The sequence below is a fragment of the Cnephaeus nilssonii genome (assembly GCF_951640355.1).
Source record: "Cnephaeus nilssonii genome assembly, chromosome: 17".
Classification (NCBI taxonomy): domain Eukaryota; kingdom Metazoa; phylum Chordata; class Mammalia; order Chiroptera; family Vespertilionidae; genus Cnephaeus; species Cnephaeus nilssonii.
The window spans coordinates 641,443-656,572 of record NC_137088.1 but is presented as its reverse complement, the minus strand read 5'-3'; the positions used below and the strand labels follow the sequence as shown (position 1 = coordinate 656,572).

General features: G+C 54.2%; 1 protein-coding gene across 3 annotated transcripts; it reads left to right on the top strand.

Annotated features, from left to right (window-relative positions):
* The first annotated feature begins 1,181 nt into the window (after positions 1-1,181).
* ELP6 (elongator acetyltransferase complex subunit 6) lies at positions 1,182-12,079 on the top strand. Of its 3 annotated transcripts, XR_013814822.1 has the most exons (8): positions 1,182-1,332; positions 3,487-3,565; positions 4,199-4,269; positions 6,155-6,273; positions 6,975-7,176; positions 7,868-8,014; positions 8,761-9,509; positions 9,954-12,079. XR_013814822.1 is itself a non-coding variant. In XM_079794776.1 (7 exons), the coding sequence occupies exons 1-7, from the start codon at positions 1,279-1,281 to the stop codon at positions 8,884-8,886; spliced, it is 798 nt and encodes a 265-aa protein (XP_079650902.1). In that variant the 5' UTR covers positions 1,182-1,278; the 3' UTR covers positions 8,887-12,079. The 3 variants fall into 3 exon arrangements, 2 of the variants coding, with proteins under 2 accessions (XP_079650902.1, XP_079650903.1); XM_079794776.1 differs by having other exon boundaries at positions 8,761-12,079; XM_079794777.1 differs by lacking the exon at positions 1,182-1,332 and adding an exon at positions 1,381-1,787 and having other exon boundaries at positions 8,761-12,079.
* Positions 12,080-15,130: the final 3,051 nt, after the last annotated feature.

Genomic DNA, 15,130 nt, shown 5'->3' with positions numbered 1-15,130 from the left:
GATGAGGTCGTTGGCCCAGCCACATGGGCACAACAGGAAGTTCTGTACCGTTGGTAAATGTCAGCCCTGGACGCTCCCCAGGGCTCTCCTCCCTCCTGGCTGCCCCCTCCCACCGCCAGGACCAACCCTATCCCCAACCCCATCTCCCTGGACCCAGAGCCGCAGGGGAAAGGGACTCTGGTCTCGCCTCCCTGGCGCCAACATACACCACGCAAACGGGCTGGGGCTCCCACCACATTTCTTAGCGAGCCTGTCCCCACAGCCTCTTTAATCCTGAAACCTGCCCGCACCCCAATGGACCTTTCTTCTTCTTTTTTTCTTTTTTTAAAATATATTTTATTGATTTTTTTACAGAGAGGAAGGAAGAGGGATAGAGAGTTAGAAACATCGATGAGAGAGAAACATCAATCAGCTGCCTCCGGCACACCCCCGACCCCCCGACGCTCTATCTATCCACTGAGTCAAAGTGGTTAGGGCCATGGGCAGGTCCTTTAATACTGGACTCAACATCCCTGTTCTTTTTTTATTTTTTTAAAAATATATTTTATTGATTCTTTACAGAGAGGAAGAGAGAGGGATAGAGAGTTAGAAACATCGATGAGAGAGAAACATCGATCAGCTGCCTCCTGCACACTCCCTACTGGGGATGTGCCTGCAACCAAGGTCCATGCCCTTGACCGGAATCGAACCTGGGACCCTGCAGTCCGCAGGCCGACGCTCTACCCACTGAGCCAAACCGGTTAGGGCTCTTTTTCTTTTTTAATTTCTTTATTGATTAAGGTGTTACGTATGTATCCTTATTCCCCCATTCCCCCACCCCTCCCGCCCCCCGCCCTGTTGTCTGTGTCCATTGGTTATGCATTCCACTGGACTTTTCAATGCCTAGTTCCATGTTTGTTTGTTTTCTGCTTTGTGCCCCCCCCACCCCCCCACCTCTCTCCTTCCCGGATGCAGCCCACGTTTCTAGCACAGCCCGAGCTCACCCGGGGCGGCGCCACTGCGGGGGCTCCCACGCCGCAGATCCGCAGGTAGGAACTAAACTTGTTGTAGCCGCTGGAGCCGCCGGGCCGAGGGTGCGGCGGGAGAGCGGCCGGAAGTGCGTCATCACACGTGCGCCGGAAGCGCCCAGGTCCAGGCGCCTCCTGATTGGCTGCGGTAGGCGCAGGCGGTGTCGCGCGTGCTCCTGGCCCGGGGGCGTGGGTGCTGTGTGCTGCAGTCCCTGCTCGTGTCCGCGGCACTTTTACTTCCCTGTCCAGGACGCTGCTCCGCGAGCGCGGAATGTTCCCCGAGCTCAATAACCTCCTCAATGCCTCCCCGGACCGGGCGGAGCCGGTAACTCGCGCGCGGTCGGGAGGGGCGGCCCCTGGAGCCGGGCGGAAGCACGCGTCCCGGGTGCAGGGCCCGCGGACCCGCGGGAAGGACGCTCTGTCCACCGGCCGGCTGTGCCTGGGAGTTGTAGTCCAGGGAGGGCCGACCGGGCTTGGGCGGGACCTCAGGACCCGCGGGAGGCGGACTTCTGCACCTTCTCGCGGCTTCTCGCAGGCCGTGGGTGCCCGTGAACGTTCTGGGAAGCATGTTCGACGTTTGGACGGACGTGTACCGGGAGCCCTCGGTGTGCTCACCCGCGTGGGGGTCCCGGCGCCCAGGGCAGGTTGCCTGAGCGGAGAGGAGAGTTTGGTTCTCCACCTTCACAGGGCCCAGCTTCTTCCCCGTCCTGCGTGTCCTGGCTCGGGAGCCCCCGCAGGTCGCGGCAATCGCTGCTGCTCCTCCGACGCTTCCCTCTCATGGTGCCTAGACGCGCGCTTCCCAGCTGCTCTCAGCCAACGCGGGGTTGTGCCAAGGCCACCTTTGGCACCACAGCCTCGCCACTGTGTTTCCCACTCTTCCCGCCTTCTGGGGCACCTCGAAATTTTTCACCTTTTAGCCCAGGGGGTTACCTCTCCCAGGAACATCCCTGGTTCGTTTCATAACCTTTGTCTTCGTAACGAAATGTCAAGCTCCTCCAGCCAGCCAAGAGGCCTTTGTGAACCCCTAGTGCCAGGCAAATCAGTTTTCGATAGATCCTTGTGGATTTCATAGCTAACCAGCAGTTCTTGGCTGCCCAGGCCTGCAGGTGGCGCTGGCTACCTCACCAATGACTTCTGTGCCACCCAAGTGTTCAGCCCAGGGCCCAGCTAGGTAATGGAGGATCCCAGTGGGATGACGGCCCTGGGGTAACCCTCAGGAGCTATAGTGTGATCTTTCATGTTAGTTTTGTCTTAAGAAATACATTTTAAAAAATTATTTATCTATTTATTTAATTGTAATTCTTACCCGAGGATATTTTCCCATTGATTTTTAGAGAGAGTGGAAGGGAGGGGGAGAGACAGAGAGAGAAACATCAATTGGTTGCCTCCTCCATATGCCCCAACTGGGGCCAGGAATCCAGCCTGCGACTGAGGTACTGGTGCCCTTGACCGGAATTGAACCTGGGACCCTTCAGTCTGCTGGCCAAGCAGGCCAACACGCTATCTACCTAGTACTGAGCCAAACCGGCCAGGGCATCTTTCATGTTTCATAAATGAAAAAAGTCACAACAGCACAGAGGTGGTGTGTCTAATCCCCCTTGATCTTTTTTTTTTAAAAAAAATTTTAAAAATATATTTTATTGATTTTTTTTTTTTACAGAGAGGAAGGGAGAGGGATAGAGAGTTAGAAACATCGATGAGAGAAACATCGATCAGCTGCTTCCTGCACACCCCCAACTGGGGATGTGCCCGCAACCAAGGTCCATGCCCTTGACCGGAATCGAACCTGGGACCCTTCAGTCCGCAGGCCGACGCTCTATCCACTGAGCCAGACCGGCCAGGGCGATCCCCCTTGATCGTGACCTTCCCTTTCACTGACAAGGAACTCGAGGTGGCTGGGTCAGGGCGGCCAGGCGTTGCAGAGACGGCCATCCTGAGAGGTCTTTCCAGGGCTCCGTGGCCGGAGCTCTGCCTGAAGCAGCGTCCAGGGCCGTTGGACACTGAGGTCTGTCAACACCACGCCTTCCCTCCTCCCACCCTCTAGGACGGACTCGGCATCAGAGTTAGAAGTAGGGAGGAGGCTGGAGCAGAAGTGTTTGAAGTTCCCTCCCAGTGTTGGCAGGCTGTGATTTTGTTGGATTCTGATGGTAGACGCTTCCTTTGTTCAGTATCTCATTCCCCCAGACTACTCCCTGAGTTACTGGGTGAGGAGTGAGGAAGAGGAGGGATTTTATTCTCTGTTTTGCTTCGGGAAAATGGAAGCCGAGATATGCTTGCCCATAATGAGTGACTTAATACTGATCACTTTAATTGTTGTTTTTCCCACAATTTTTACTTCCTTTTTGATAATCCTAGTGCATATGTATTACACATATATGTATTACACACACATATACACACATACTCTGCAGATGTATACAGCCAGCCGCCCTCTGTCCAGGGATCTGACTCACCTTTTTGTGTTCCTCTTACTTTCCAGGGGAAGCTGACTCTGCTCTGTGACGCTAAGACCGATGGCAGTTTCCTTGTGCACCACTTTCTCTCCTTCTACCTCAAAGGTAGGGGACCCATTGAGGCGACTGAGAAAGAAACCTGAGGCAGAAAGCATTTAGAGAAGCCTGTTTCAGGAAGAAATGGGACTCGTCGGGTGTCTGGGTGGCCAGGTGGCTCTTCATTAGAATTAATTACGTGCAGTGAGGTGGCTGGAGCTTCTTTGCGTTTCCTTTATATCGTCTCGGATATAGGACCAGTCTTAAAAGTTAATTATAGGGGCAGTGACGTTGTTAAGATAAATTTGTTTTGTTTACTTTATATGTAATAAGTAAAATTACATATTACAGGGCACATATGTAATACCTTAGTCAGTAAAGCAAAAAAAGTTAATTGTACTCCTGTACACTGACAACAAACAGAAAAATAAAAATTTTTAAAGACCACAATGTATGAACACTAGAGGAAAAGAAGGTACCCAGTAATTCATCTAACAGAAGTGCATCTCAGAATCAATTGTAAAAGGTACAATTATTAAATATTTCAAAAATCGCATCTTAGAATCAAACTTGGTATTTTAGGTTGCAAGGCCCCTGAGTCTCTTAAGACCTGCCTTAGTGCTTGAGTTTGCAGAGGTGTGGAGGAGAGGAGAGCGACTGTGAATAGAGACGTTGTTGAGATAAATTTGTTTTGTTTTCCAGCTAACTGTAAGGTGTGTTTTGTGGCACTCATTCAGTCCTTCAGTCACTACAATATCGTGGGACAGAAGCTGGTAAGTATCTTAGACTCGGTGGTGAGTGAGTGTGTGTGCCACGCACGTGTGAGTGCTCTGAGGTTGTAGAGAACTTGGCAAAAGGGGGACTAAGGAAATCGTGGCTCCGGAGCCCTTTGTCTGAAGGGGTTAGATAGCATCTCCCGTGTCTTATTAATTTAGAGTTTATAGACCCAGGTCTGTTGTTAATTAACCAAACGCATCTCTACCGATTCTGGACCAGTTACGGTTTCCCCTTTCTCCGTGTGGGCTTTCGTCTCGGCCCCGCTGGGTTGGCGATCACAGCTTGGTCTGCCACCAAGCCGAGTGGCTCCCACTGTCTCTCCCTCAGTCTAGGGCTTAGGACCCAGGTGGGGACGGGCATTTTGTCACCTGCACCTCCTCTCATCAGATAAAGGCAGGGAAGCGTGTGACGGCGGAGGCTGCTCATGGACCGGGTGGGGCGTTTGGTTTGGTTTTGATAGGCCAGGCTCACCCAGGGAGAGAACCGGGTCACCCTCAGCAGTGATCTTCCCTGATGCAGGGAAACGGGTGGGAGGGGGAGAGCAGGGTGGCTCTTTCTCCCTCGGTGCAGACAGGAAGACGGGCCCGTTAGACGTCAGCGTGAGCTCGGGGGCAGTCAGGGCAGGAACACACGCTGCGTTCCAGGTCTGCGGCGCAGCTCCCTCTGGCCTGGGCATCGGGCTTTCTGGATGAGAAGGCTGTCTCACTCCGGATGGGCTGCTTTTCCTACTTCCTTGCCCTCACCCTCAACACGGCAGGGTGGCGTGCGCAGCCTCGAGGGAGCTGTCATTCTTTGCACTTCACGCCCTCTTGGTGGGTGACTGCACTTCCACGAGCAGAATGGCCGTGAGCAAGAGCACGGGCTGTTGGAGCTGAGGGTGGGCAGAGGAGGACACGAGTGGGTGAAGGAGCCATGGAGACCGGGCCCAGGGCGTGTCCCCGTTCCCGCACAGCGAGGGCAGTGTGTCACCGTCCCAGGCGCTCTGCTGAATGCTGACTCGGGCTCTGCCCCCGAAATTTCCGGTTCTGGAGGTCTGGAGTGGGACTCGGGATCTGCCTTGTAAGCAGGTGTCTTGAGGTTCTTAATTGGGTGGTTCATGAAGAATCCTATCTAACAAGTTCTGATGCAGTGATGGGCAACCTTCTGAGCTTGGTGTGTCAGACTTCGCCAAAAAACTGAGCATAACTCGGGTAGTGTGTCACTTTGAGGAAAAAACTAACTCCAAGACTCTAGTCGCAAATGTTTCATCCTCAGGAGCAGCAAATGTTTCATCCTCGGCATGCGGCCGCGTGTCATCAGAAATGGCTACGCGTGTCAGTGCTGACACGCGTGTCATAGGTTCGCCATCACTGGATTAGAGCAAGGGTCAGCAAACTCCTGCCTGCGCCCTGGTGTTTTGTAAATAAAGTTTTATTAGAACACAGCCACACCCATTTGCCGATGAATTGTCTATGGCTGCTTTCGCTCTACAATAGCAGAGTTGAGTAGTTGCTACAGAGACTATCATTCTCCCACCCTCTTACTATTATCATTTACTACTTTTAAATGTGCCTAGTTTTATAAACACATGCATTTAAAAAGGCATCTTTATCACTATTGCAAATTAACATCTGCGGTGGGTAATCATAAAAATAAATATAGAAATAAAAGATGCACTTTTTTTTTTTAAAGTGACAACCCATGTAAGTGCACTTCTGAAAACCGAATGGGAATTGTGGGTGGGAACACCCAGGGGAGAGGAGACACGGGCCCACGGACAGGTGCACGTCTGCAGGGTTTGTGGGGGCCGTGCCCTCCTGAGAGCTTGAGGTGAGCCCTGGGGTTCCCCTGGGAGGCGCCGTGCGAGGCGCTGTGGCTCACTCTTCTCTTGGTTGTGCTCAGGGTGTCAGCCTGACCACGGCACGGGAGCGCGGGCAGCTCGTCTTCCTTGAGGGTCTCAGGTCAGCGGTGGACACCTTCTTCCGGGCTGAGGGGGAGGCACGCCCCCTGCAGTTCCTCAGGTCAGTCCGCCTGCAGCCCGGCCCCCGGGCACAGCTGGTGGGGGCCAGCCCAGCGTTGCTGTTGCCTCCCCCTCGGTGTGTGGGAGGTCAGAGTGGCTTCGGGTCAGACACGTCCCTGCTGTGGCGGCATTCCTGGAAGCCCTTGCTCTGACCCTGGGCCAGGTGGTGGGCGGCTGTCCCCAAAGCTGTTGTCTGCCGGGAATACGGTGACCGGCTCTGTTTCTGGGAAACGGCCGCCGAGGGAGTCTCGGGGAGGTGGCGTGTCTGGGGCAGCTCCTTCAGAAACAGGCGCATGTTACCCTCCAGCCGCCCTGAGACCAGAGCCCCTCGCACCAGGACCCTGAGTTGCTGTTTAGTTTTTTGTGCTCAATTAGGACCTGCTGGGAGGGCTGCGCCCCCTGCCCAGCCACAGGAACCTTCCGGGCCTAACCGCGGGTCCGAGGCGCGTGCTCCTCGGGGCCTGGGGGCTGTTTGCTTTTGTGTCCGCAGTTGGCAGCCCAGTGCCGGGTGCCAGGGGCCTCGAGGAGGATTTGTGTGGAAGCACAGCTCACTGCTCGCTCGCCTTTCCTGGCCCGACCACCCTGACGCCTGCGGCCGGGGACTGGGATCAGCTCTGCCTCCCCCGCCCTCCCTGTGATGCTGCTCCGCCCAAGATGCACGCTGTGGACAGTGAACTCCGCTGACTTCTGCCTCATGTCCAGGGAGGCCAAGGCCGGCAGCCTGCAGCCGCTGTACGAGTTCGTGCGGGACGCCCTGAAGCCCGTGGACCAGGGGGAGGCTGCCTGGAGGCGCCCGGTGCTGCTGGTGGACGACCTCAGTGTGCTGCTGAGCCTGGGCGTGGGGGCGGTGGCCGTGCTGGACTTTATCCACTACTGCAGAGCCTGCGTGTGTGGCCGGCTGCAGGTACGCGGGCCAGGCAGGCCCAGGTCTGTCGTCTCCGCTCGGCTCCCCGTGCTTGCCGTTGCTAACGGGGTGGCGAGCGCTGTCTCCCGTGGGCTGGTCGTGGTGCTGCGAGGCCCAGCCCTGTGTCCTGGGCAGTCACTGTCCCTCTGGGTGAGGCTATCGATCAGTTGAGATAATGGGTATAAATTGCTTTTAAAATTGTGAGGTGCAGGGTAAGTGTAGGTTGTAACCTTTATTGTCAAGTTATTAGGCAAAACTAGAGACTTTACCATAATAGAGATTTTATTTTCTGTTAATCCTCACCCAAGGATATTTTTTCATTGCCTTTTAGAAGGAGTGGAAGGGAGAGGGAGAGACAGAAACATTGATGTGAGAGAGACTCATCGATGGGTTGCCTCCTGCACGTGCCCAGACCAGGGCCCGGGCACCTGCAGCCGAGGTACATGCCCTTGACAGTGGGACCCGGGACCCTCCGTCCGCCGGCCGTGCTTGGTTTCAGGTGACTTGATCTGGAGGTGCAGGTTGGATGTGCTGGTGTCGGATGTCCAGTGGGTGATTGGAGCCCGGGCAGGGGCCCTCCCGCAAAGGGCCTGGTTGCGCGGTGGCGGTGGAGGCCGACCTGGGAGAGGGCGTGCGGCCCGATCCTGGTGTCCCTGCCGTCAGGAGAGGCTCCCGTCTGTGTCTGTTGCAGGGAAACATAGTGGCCCTTGTGCACGCCAGCGGGGACGCCGAGGACGAGGAGAGCGACCTCCTGCTGAACGGCCTCAGTCACCAGAGCCACCTGGTCCTGCGGGCCGAGGGCCTGGCCACCGGCTTCTGCAGGGACGTGCACGGGCAGGTGCGCAGGGCGGGCCAGCATCCTGCTGGGTGACGGGCCGCTGGCGTCTGTGCCTGCGTCCGGACCTCACGTGGGAAAGTGTTCTTTTAAACTCGGGACCTGGGCGGCTTTCCCTGAGGCTGGGCTGCCGCCCGCTGCTGCCCCTGCACAGTGCTGGGGGGAGGCTCAGGCGGAGGGCGGGCCTGCGCCGAGGAAGGCCAGGCTTATCCCAGGCGGCCATGCTTCTGTGCCTTCCGAGTCACCCCAGCCCCACCTCCAGGCTAACTTCCTGTGGCCACTCTTGCCCAGGGACACTCAGAGGCGAGTGTGGCGTCTAAAGCAGCACAGCCATGCTGAGCAGCGGTGCCCGCGGTGGCGTGAGAGGTTCTGCCGGGCGCTGGGGCCTGGCTCTGAAGGCGCAGGACGCTCAGCCGAGACGTCACCCGGACAGGCGGAGCCTTCCCGGGCCTCTGGGTGGAGCGTTCACGTTCTAAGTTAGCGCGGCAGCACGTGCTGACCGTGGAGAGAGCAGGATGAAGGGCCCACAGACAGAGCGGGGGCCTGGTGCCTGCCTTCCCGTGGGGAGCACGTGTCACTGTCGTAATGGAGGCCCCTTGACTCTCAGCTGTGACAGCCTTGTGGTGGGAGTCGTCCCATACCTGCATGGCACACGTGCAGCGATCTCAGAGGCCGAGGTCACGGAGGAGCTGGGAGGTCACGGTGGGGCAGGTACTGGGCGGGGCCTCTCATTCTCTCCTGTCCTGCAGCTGAGGGTCCTCTGGCGGACACCATCGCCGCCCGCCCCGCGGGGTCGGAGCCTCACTTTCCAGTACAAGATCCAGGACAAGAGCGTGTCCTTTTTCGCCAAAGGAATGTCGCCTGCGGTTCTGTGACCCGAGGGGCAGACGGAGCCCCCGGGCGGTTTCGGACACGGAGGGTGAAGCATCTCCGCCTTCGCAGCCGTGTTCCCGGCTGGACTGCGCCCAGGGATGAGCGGACTGTGGCGTGTGCCCTTGTCCCATGTTCAGCAGACACGTCAGGAACCCACCCTGCTCTGCCAAGACGTGGGAGCTGGATGAAGGGGTCCTCTGGAGCTTCCGTGTAACTCGTCAGCCGGCCGTTTGGGCTGTGCCTTGGAGCCAGAGTGCTGGCAGGGACAGTCCCGATGGCGGGCATCCTCGGGGACAGACGGGGTCGTCCTGGCTGCCATAGAGTGCGCCCCACGCGCCCCACATCCTGGCTCCGTGCGCATCTCACCCAGTTTTCACCTTGACTTGCAAAGGTCCTTTCCCTAAGCCCAGCGAGGAAGCGGCTTAGGAAGCGGCTTAGCGAGGCGTGGAGGCCCGAGGAGGCCACACTGGCTGACCCAGCCTCCTGGGAAGGGGAGGGGCTCCCCCTGGATCTGTGGGGCCTAAGGAAGGGCACCTGCTGCCGGGAACGGGTGGAGAGGACAGGACGAGCCACGAAACCAGTTCAGGCAGCAGGAAGCCCACAGGCTGCCCCCAGGAGAGCAGAGGTCCCCTCGGCTGGTGGTGTGGGTGCAGGAGAGCAGACGACCCCTCGGCTGGTGGTGTGGGTGCAGGAGAGCAGACGACCCCTCGGCTGGTGGTGTGGGTGCAGGAGCAGACGACCCCTCGGCTGGTGGTGTGGGTGCAGGAGAGCAGACGACCCCTCGGCTGGTGGTGTGGGTGCAGGAGCAGAGGTCCCCTCGGCTGGTGGTGTGGGTGCAGGAGCAGAGGTCCCCTCGGCTGGTGGTGTGGGTGCAGGAGCAGAGGTCCCCTCGGCTGGTGGTGTGGGTGCAGGAGAGCAGACGTCCCCTCGGCTGGTGGTGTGGGTGCAGGAGAGCAGACGACCCCTCGGCTGGTGGTGTGGGTGCAGGAGCAGAGGTCCCCTCGGCTGGTGGTGTGGGTGCAGGAGCAGAGGTCCCCTCGGCTGGTGGTGTGGGTGCAGGAGAGCAGAGGTCCCCTCGGCTGGTGGTGTGGGTGCAGGAGCAGACGTCCCCTCGGCTGGTGGTGTGGGTGCAGGAGCAGACGACCCCTCGGCTGGTGGTGTGGGTGCAGGAGCAGAGGTCCCCTCGGCTGGTGGTGTGGGTGCAGGAGCAGAGGTCCCCTCGGCTGGTGGTGTGGGTGCAGGAGCAGAGGCTGGGTGAGAATTGGTGATTCGGGGAAGCAGTGCCATTGGAAGGGCCTCGGAGTGCTCCTGTTCTGTGTCTGAGGGCATCGTAGCTCCCAGGATTCAGAAATGTCTTTTCCTTCTTTACTGCAGGGAAGGGGCTGTTCTCTTTCTGGCTTAAGACAATTCTGTAAGTGTACCTTCCCTTGTGACTCGTTTAGAACTCGTTACAGTCTTGTGCTTTGTCTCCGTGCTGGTCACTAAATAGCGCGGCAGCACTTGCTGAGAAGGTCACGCTCTTCATGTGCTCTGACTTATTTACAGGTGAAGGTTCTAAAGTGGAGCCTCGTCCCGTTCCCCTTTCTAGGTTAGTGTGTCTGCTCTCAGGAGCCTTTAGTTTTTATGTTGATTTTAGAGAGAGAGAGACATCGGCTTCCACTTAGCTATGCGTTGGTTGATTCTTGTTTGTGCCCTGACTGGGGATCGAACTCACACCTTGGTATATCGGGACAGTGTTCTCACCAACTGAGCTACCTGGCCGGGACCTCAGGAATCTATTGAAAGGGTATTGTGCCCGCCCTAGCCGGTTTGGCTCAGTGGATAGAGGTTTGGCCTGCGGACTGAAGGGTCCCAGGTTTGATTCTGGCCAAGGGCACATGCCCAGGTTGTGGGCTCCATCCCCAGTAGGGGGCACGCAGGAGGCAGCCGATCAATGATTCTTATCATTGATGTTTCTATGTTTCCCTCTCCCTCTCCGAAATCAATAAAAAAATATTTTTTAAAACAAGGGTTATTGTGCCCACTTATCCAGATGACTTTCACCAGCACTTTGTCAAGTTCTATAAAGTGTTCCTCAGAGACTTTTCCTCATTTTTTAAAACTGGTTGTATAATTTTTTATTATTAGGTTTTTAAATCTTTATTGTTGCAAGTATTACATATGCCCCCTTTCCCTCCCATTAATCTCCTCTAGCCCACCCCGGTCCCCTGGTTGTGTAATTTTATTAAAACTAATGCAGAAATCGATTTAATACCCTCTCAAATGTTTTTTAGTTATTGGAAAAGGACTTACCTGATTTTATTGATTTTTTTAAATGGTATTTTTGACATAGTAATGCAGTTGACTTTTTAAAAATTTTTTCTAAACTTCTAATGATTTTCAGATTGAGACTCTTGAATTTGTTAGGAATTTCCCCCTTTTTTATATATTGTTAACATCTGCAAATAATGGTACACACCTTGCTTATTCCTCCCTTGAGACTTTAGTCAGCACTTTGCAATTTGTGAAATGAGAGTGTTGTGTAGGCATTTGCTGTCCAGTTTCTGTTTTTAAGGGAATAGGAGGCATTTTCCTATAATACTTAATTTTAAAATATATTATTAGTTTAAAAAATGAGCTTGAAGAAGGAAAGGAGAAAGAAATGTTCCTCCTCAACTCCTATACCCCCTTTTTTTAAAATATATTTTTATTGATGTCAGAGAGGAAGGGAGAGGGAGAGAGAGATAGAAACATCAATGATGAGAGAATCACTGATCGGCTGCCTCCTGCATGCCCCCCACTGGAGATTGATTCCACAAACTGGACATGTGCTCTTGGTTCATAGGTCAATGCTCAACCACTGAGCCACGCCTTTTTTAAGGGCTTGACCAGTAATCATTGACTCCTGTGGACTTTCTCGGCTTCCTTGAGGTTATGGCACTTTTTCCGGTTATGGGTGTGCTGGCCGTGGTAACACCTCTCTGGTGTATGACCCTTGAATTCCTCCTGCAGTCTTGTCTTACTAGTACTTGTTATATTTTCTGTAAGTTGCTCTTTGTTAGGCTTAAGATTTTAAAATTAATATTTATTTTTAGATTGATTTATTATGGTAGTATGCCATCTATAGTTGTGAGCAAAGATGGCCTCTAATTATTTTTCTCTGTATTCGTCCAGTCAGGTTTGAACATGAAAATAATACATGCCACAGAAGCAATATTGAGGAACTTGCTGCCTTCTATATGCTCTGAACGTCTTAGTGCTTTTTCTTCCAAGTTAGGCCTCGCATTGGTCAAGGTCAGGCAAGTTTTTGGAATTTTGTCTTTGTTATTGGTCTTTATGGTTTTCTTTATTGTCAGTTTTAGTACTATTTATTTTTCAAATATTTATCTTTTCTATTTGTTTTCCTGAAAAAGTGTCCAGAATATATAACTCACAATTTAAGAAGACAACCAGTTAAAAAGTGAGCAAAAGATTGGCATAGACATCTTATCAAAGCAGACATAGGAATGGCCAACATGCACATAAACATGTAAGACCTAAAATAGCCCTGGCTGGCTTGGCTCAGTGGATAAGCGTCGGCCTTCGGACTGAAGGGTCCTGGGTTTGATTCTGGTTAAGGGCACATGCCAGGGTTGCGGGCTCCATCCCCAGTGTGGGGCGAGCGGGAGGCAGCCGATCCGTGATTCTCATCATTGATGTTTCTATCTCTCCCTTCCCCTCTCTGAAATCAATAAAAATATATTTTAAAAAAAGATACCTAACATAACTAGCCATTAGGGATGTTCCTTTTAGAGAATGTTCCTTAATGACAACACAGTTTAGCTAGAATTCAGTAACAGTTACAAAATCAGACCATTCCTATAGGTTTGGAAAGAAGGAACCGTACTTCAGTGAGCAAAGGGTCAATGGGAGAAACTGGATAACAAAAATCACTTCATGCTCCTAAAATGGCTACAAAAAAAACGACATGCCCCAGCAGGTTTGGCTCAGTGGATAGACAAACCTGGATCTACGCCTCGCTCCTCAGGTGACCAGGGTCTGTCAAATCATGTCTAAACCTCCTCAGCCAGCACACGCACAGGAGAAAGTGCCAGAACCTCCAGGAAGCCGAGATGGGGCGGAAATAGCGCCATCTCACCTGGCTGCTATGGCTGAGGTGAGCTTTTATTAGAGCACCGAGCACGGGACCTACACAACACAAGTGCTCAGTCAAGAGTTTACCCAGAAAAAAAAAGAAAAAAAGAGTTTACCCAGATCCCTGGCCCATGTGGCTCAGTGGATAGAGCATCGGCCTGCGAACTGAAGGGTCCCGGGCTCGATTCCGGTCAAGGGCACATGCTGGGGCACATGCTGGGGTTGTGGGCTCCAGTAGGGGGTGTGCAAGAGGCAGCCGAACAGTGATTCTCCCTCCCTCTCTGAAATCAATAAAAATGTATTTTAAAATTGGCTACTGTGTTTTGGAATCGAGGCATTTTACATCGTTCACCTGGATCTTAATTTTGTTCCAAAAGCGCCGAGGTCAGTGTTGTTGGCTGCATCCTGAACCTGACTCCTAAGGTGGGTTCCCTGAGGCTCAGTATCCCCGGGCACCAGCAGCGGCTGCTGGGACCAGGATGCAGAGCCACGGAGTCTGCCGGAAGCAGCCCTGTCCAGCTGCTCGCTTCACCAGCTGCTATCACCAGTGAGCATGAGCACTAGTGCACACGACGGCAAAGACCGACCCGAATCGCCACGAATAACCCACCCTCCGTGTCCACGGCTGAGGTGCCTGGGCAGTGGGTTGGAACCCAGAGTCCTGCGTCCCAGGCTGTGGCCACCATGTCAGTTATCAGAGTCCCCTTGGACAAATCTCTCCCCTCTTGAAATTTTCTTATTTGTGAAATAGACCCAGCCCCTGTTTTTCAAGATTTTCATGAGGATTGTCCCAGTGTAGAAGCTTAAGTACAGGGAATTATGACTTCTTTTTTTAAGTGTTTTTTAAATTTTTATTTAATTTTTTAAAATATATTTTATTGATTTTTTACAGAGAGGAAGGGAGAGGGATAGAGAGTTAGAAACATAGATGAGAGAGAAACACCGATCAGCTGCCTCCTGCACACCCCCTATTGGGGATGTGCCTGCAACCATGCCCTTGACCGGAATCGAACCCGGGACCCTTGAGTCCGCAGGCCGACGCTCTATCCACTGAGCCAAACCGGTTGGGGCTAAGTGTTTTTTAAAAAAATATTTTATTTCAGAGAGGAAGAGAGAGAAACATCAATGATGAAAGGGAATCATTGATTGGCTGCCTCTTGCACATTGGACTGAGCCTGCAACCCAGGCATGTACCCTTGACTAAATCGTACCTGGGACACTTAGGTCCACAGGCTGACGCTCTGCTCTATCCACTGAGTCAAACCAGCTAGTGCTAAATATGTTTTTATTGATTTAAGAGAGAGGGGGAGAGGGATAGAAACATCAATGTTGAGAGAATCATGTTTTGGCTGCCTCCTGCATGTCCCCCCACTGGGGATCCAGCCTGCAACCCGGGTGTGCGCCCTGCTGTGATCTCCTGGGTTGATGCTCAACCACTGAGCCACACCAGCCAGGCACTTCTTGACAAACTCTTAAGTTCCGTTTTGTTTAAGATTTTGGATTATTCCGTGGTAAGCAACTTGAAGTACGGTTGAGCTTTGTTAAGCTTCTATAGATAAAAAAGCCTAAGTGTCCGTTGGACTGTCCCACCGCTAGCTATGACGTGCACTGACCACCAGGGGCCGATGCTCAACGTAGGAGCTGCTGAGCTGCCGGGACTTGGCAGCTGGACCGGAGAGGAGGGAGCCCTAGTCCAGGGTGCGTCACCGGAGAATCTCCCTCTTGCAATCCGGGGCCCCTTGGGGGGTGTCCGAGAGCTTTCGCCTGATCCCCACAGGCTGGGCCAGGGATCCCACTGGTGCCCGAGTCTGCACCGGGCGTCTGGTGATGAGAAGGAACTGGAGGTGTCCCACAACGCAGCAGGCTGGAGCGAGGGAGGAGAGACAGGAGCGGGTGACGTCAACAGCCGGAGGGCAGAACAAGACCGCGCACTCCCGAGGGACGGTGGAAGCAGCAGTGACTTCCCGCCGACTCCACGGGCACCTCTGCTCCTGTTTACCCCGGAACGTTCCAGACTGCGGTGTCCAGGCCGCCCACACCCCCTCCCCGCCCCGCCCCGACGGGGCGCCGGCGGCCGCCAGGGGGCGCGCGGGAGCTGTGGGGGCGCGACTGCGCATGCGCGCGCCGGGAACA

Bases quoted from the DNA above. Each gene is read 5' to 3' on its own strand.
- ELP6 (XM_079794776.1), top strand. From the start codon at position 1,279: ATGTTCCCCGAGCTCAATAACCTCCTCAATGCCTCCCCGGACCGGGCG. The intron at 1,333-3,486 runs GTAACTCGCGCG...CTTACTTTCCAG, and splicing joins CCCCGGACCGGGCGGAGCCG to GGGAAGCTGACTCTGCTCTG. The intron at 8,015-8,760 runs GTGCGCAGGGCG...CCTGTCCTGCAG, and splicing joins GCAGGGACGTGCACGGGCAG to CTGAGGGTCCTCTGGCGGAC.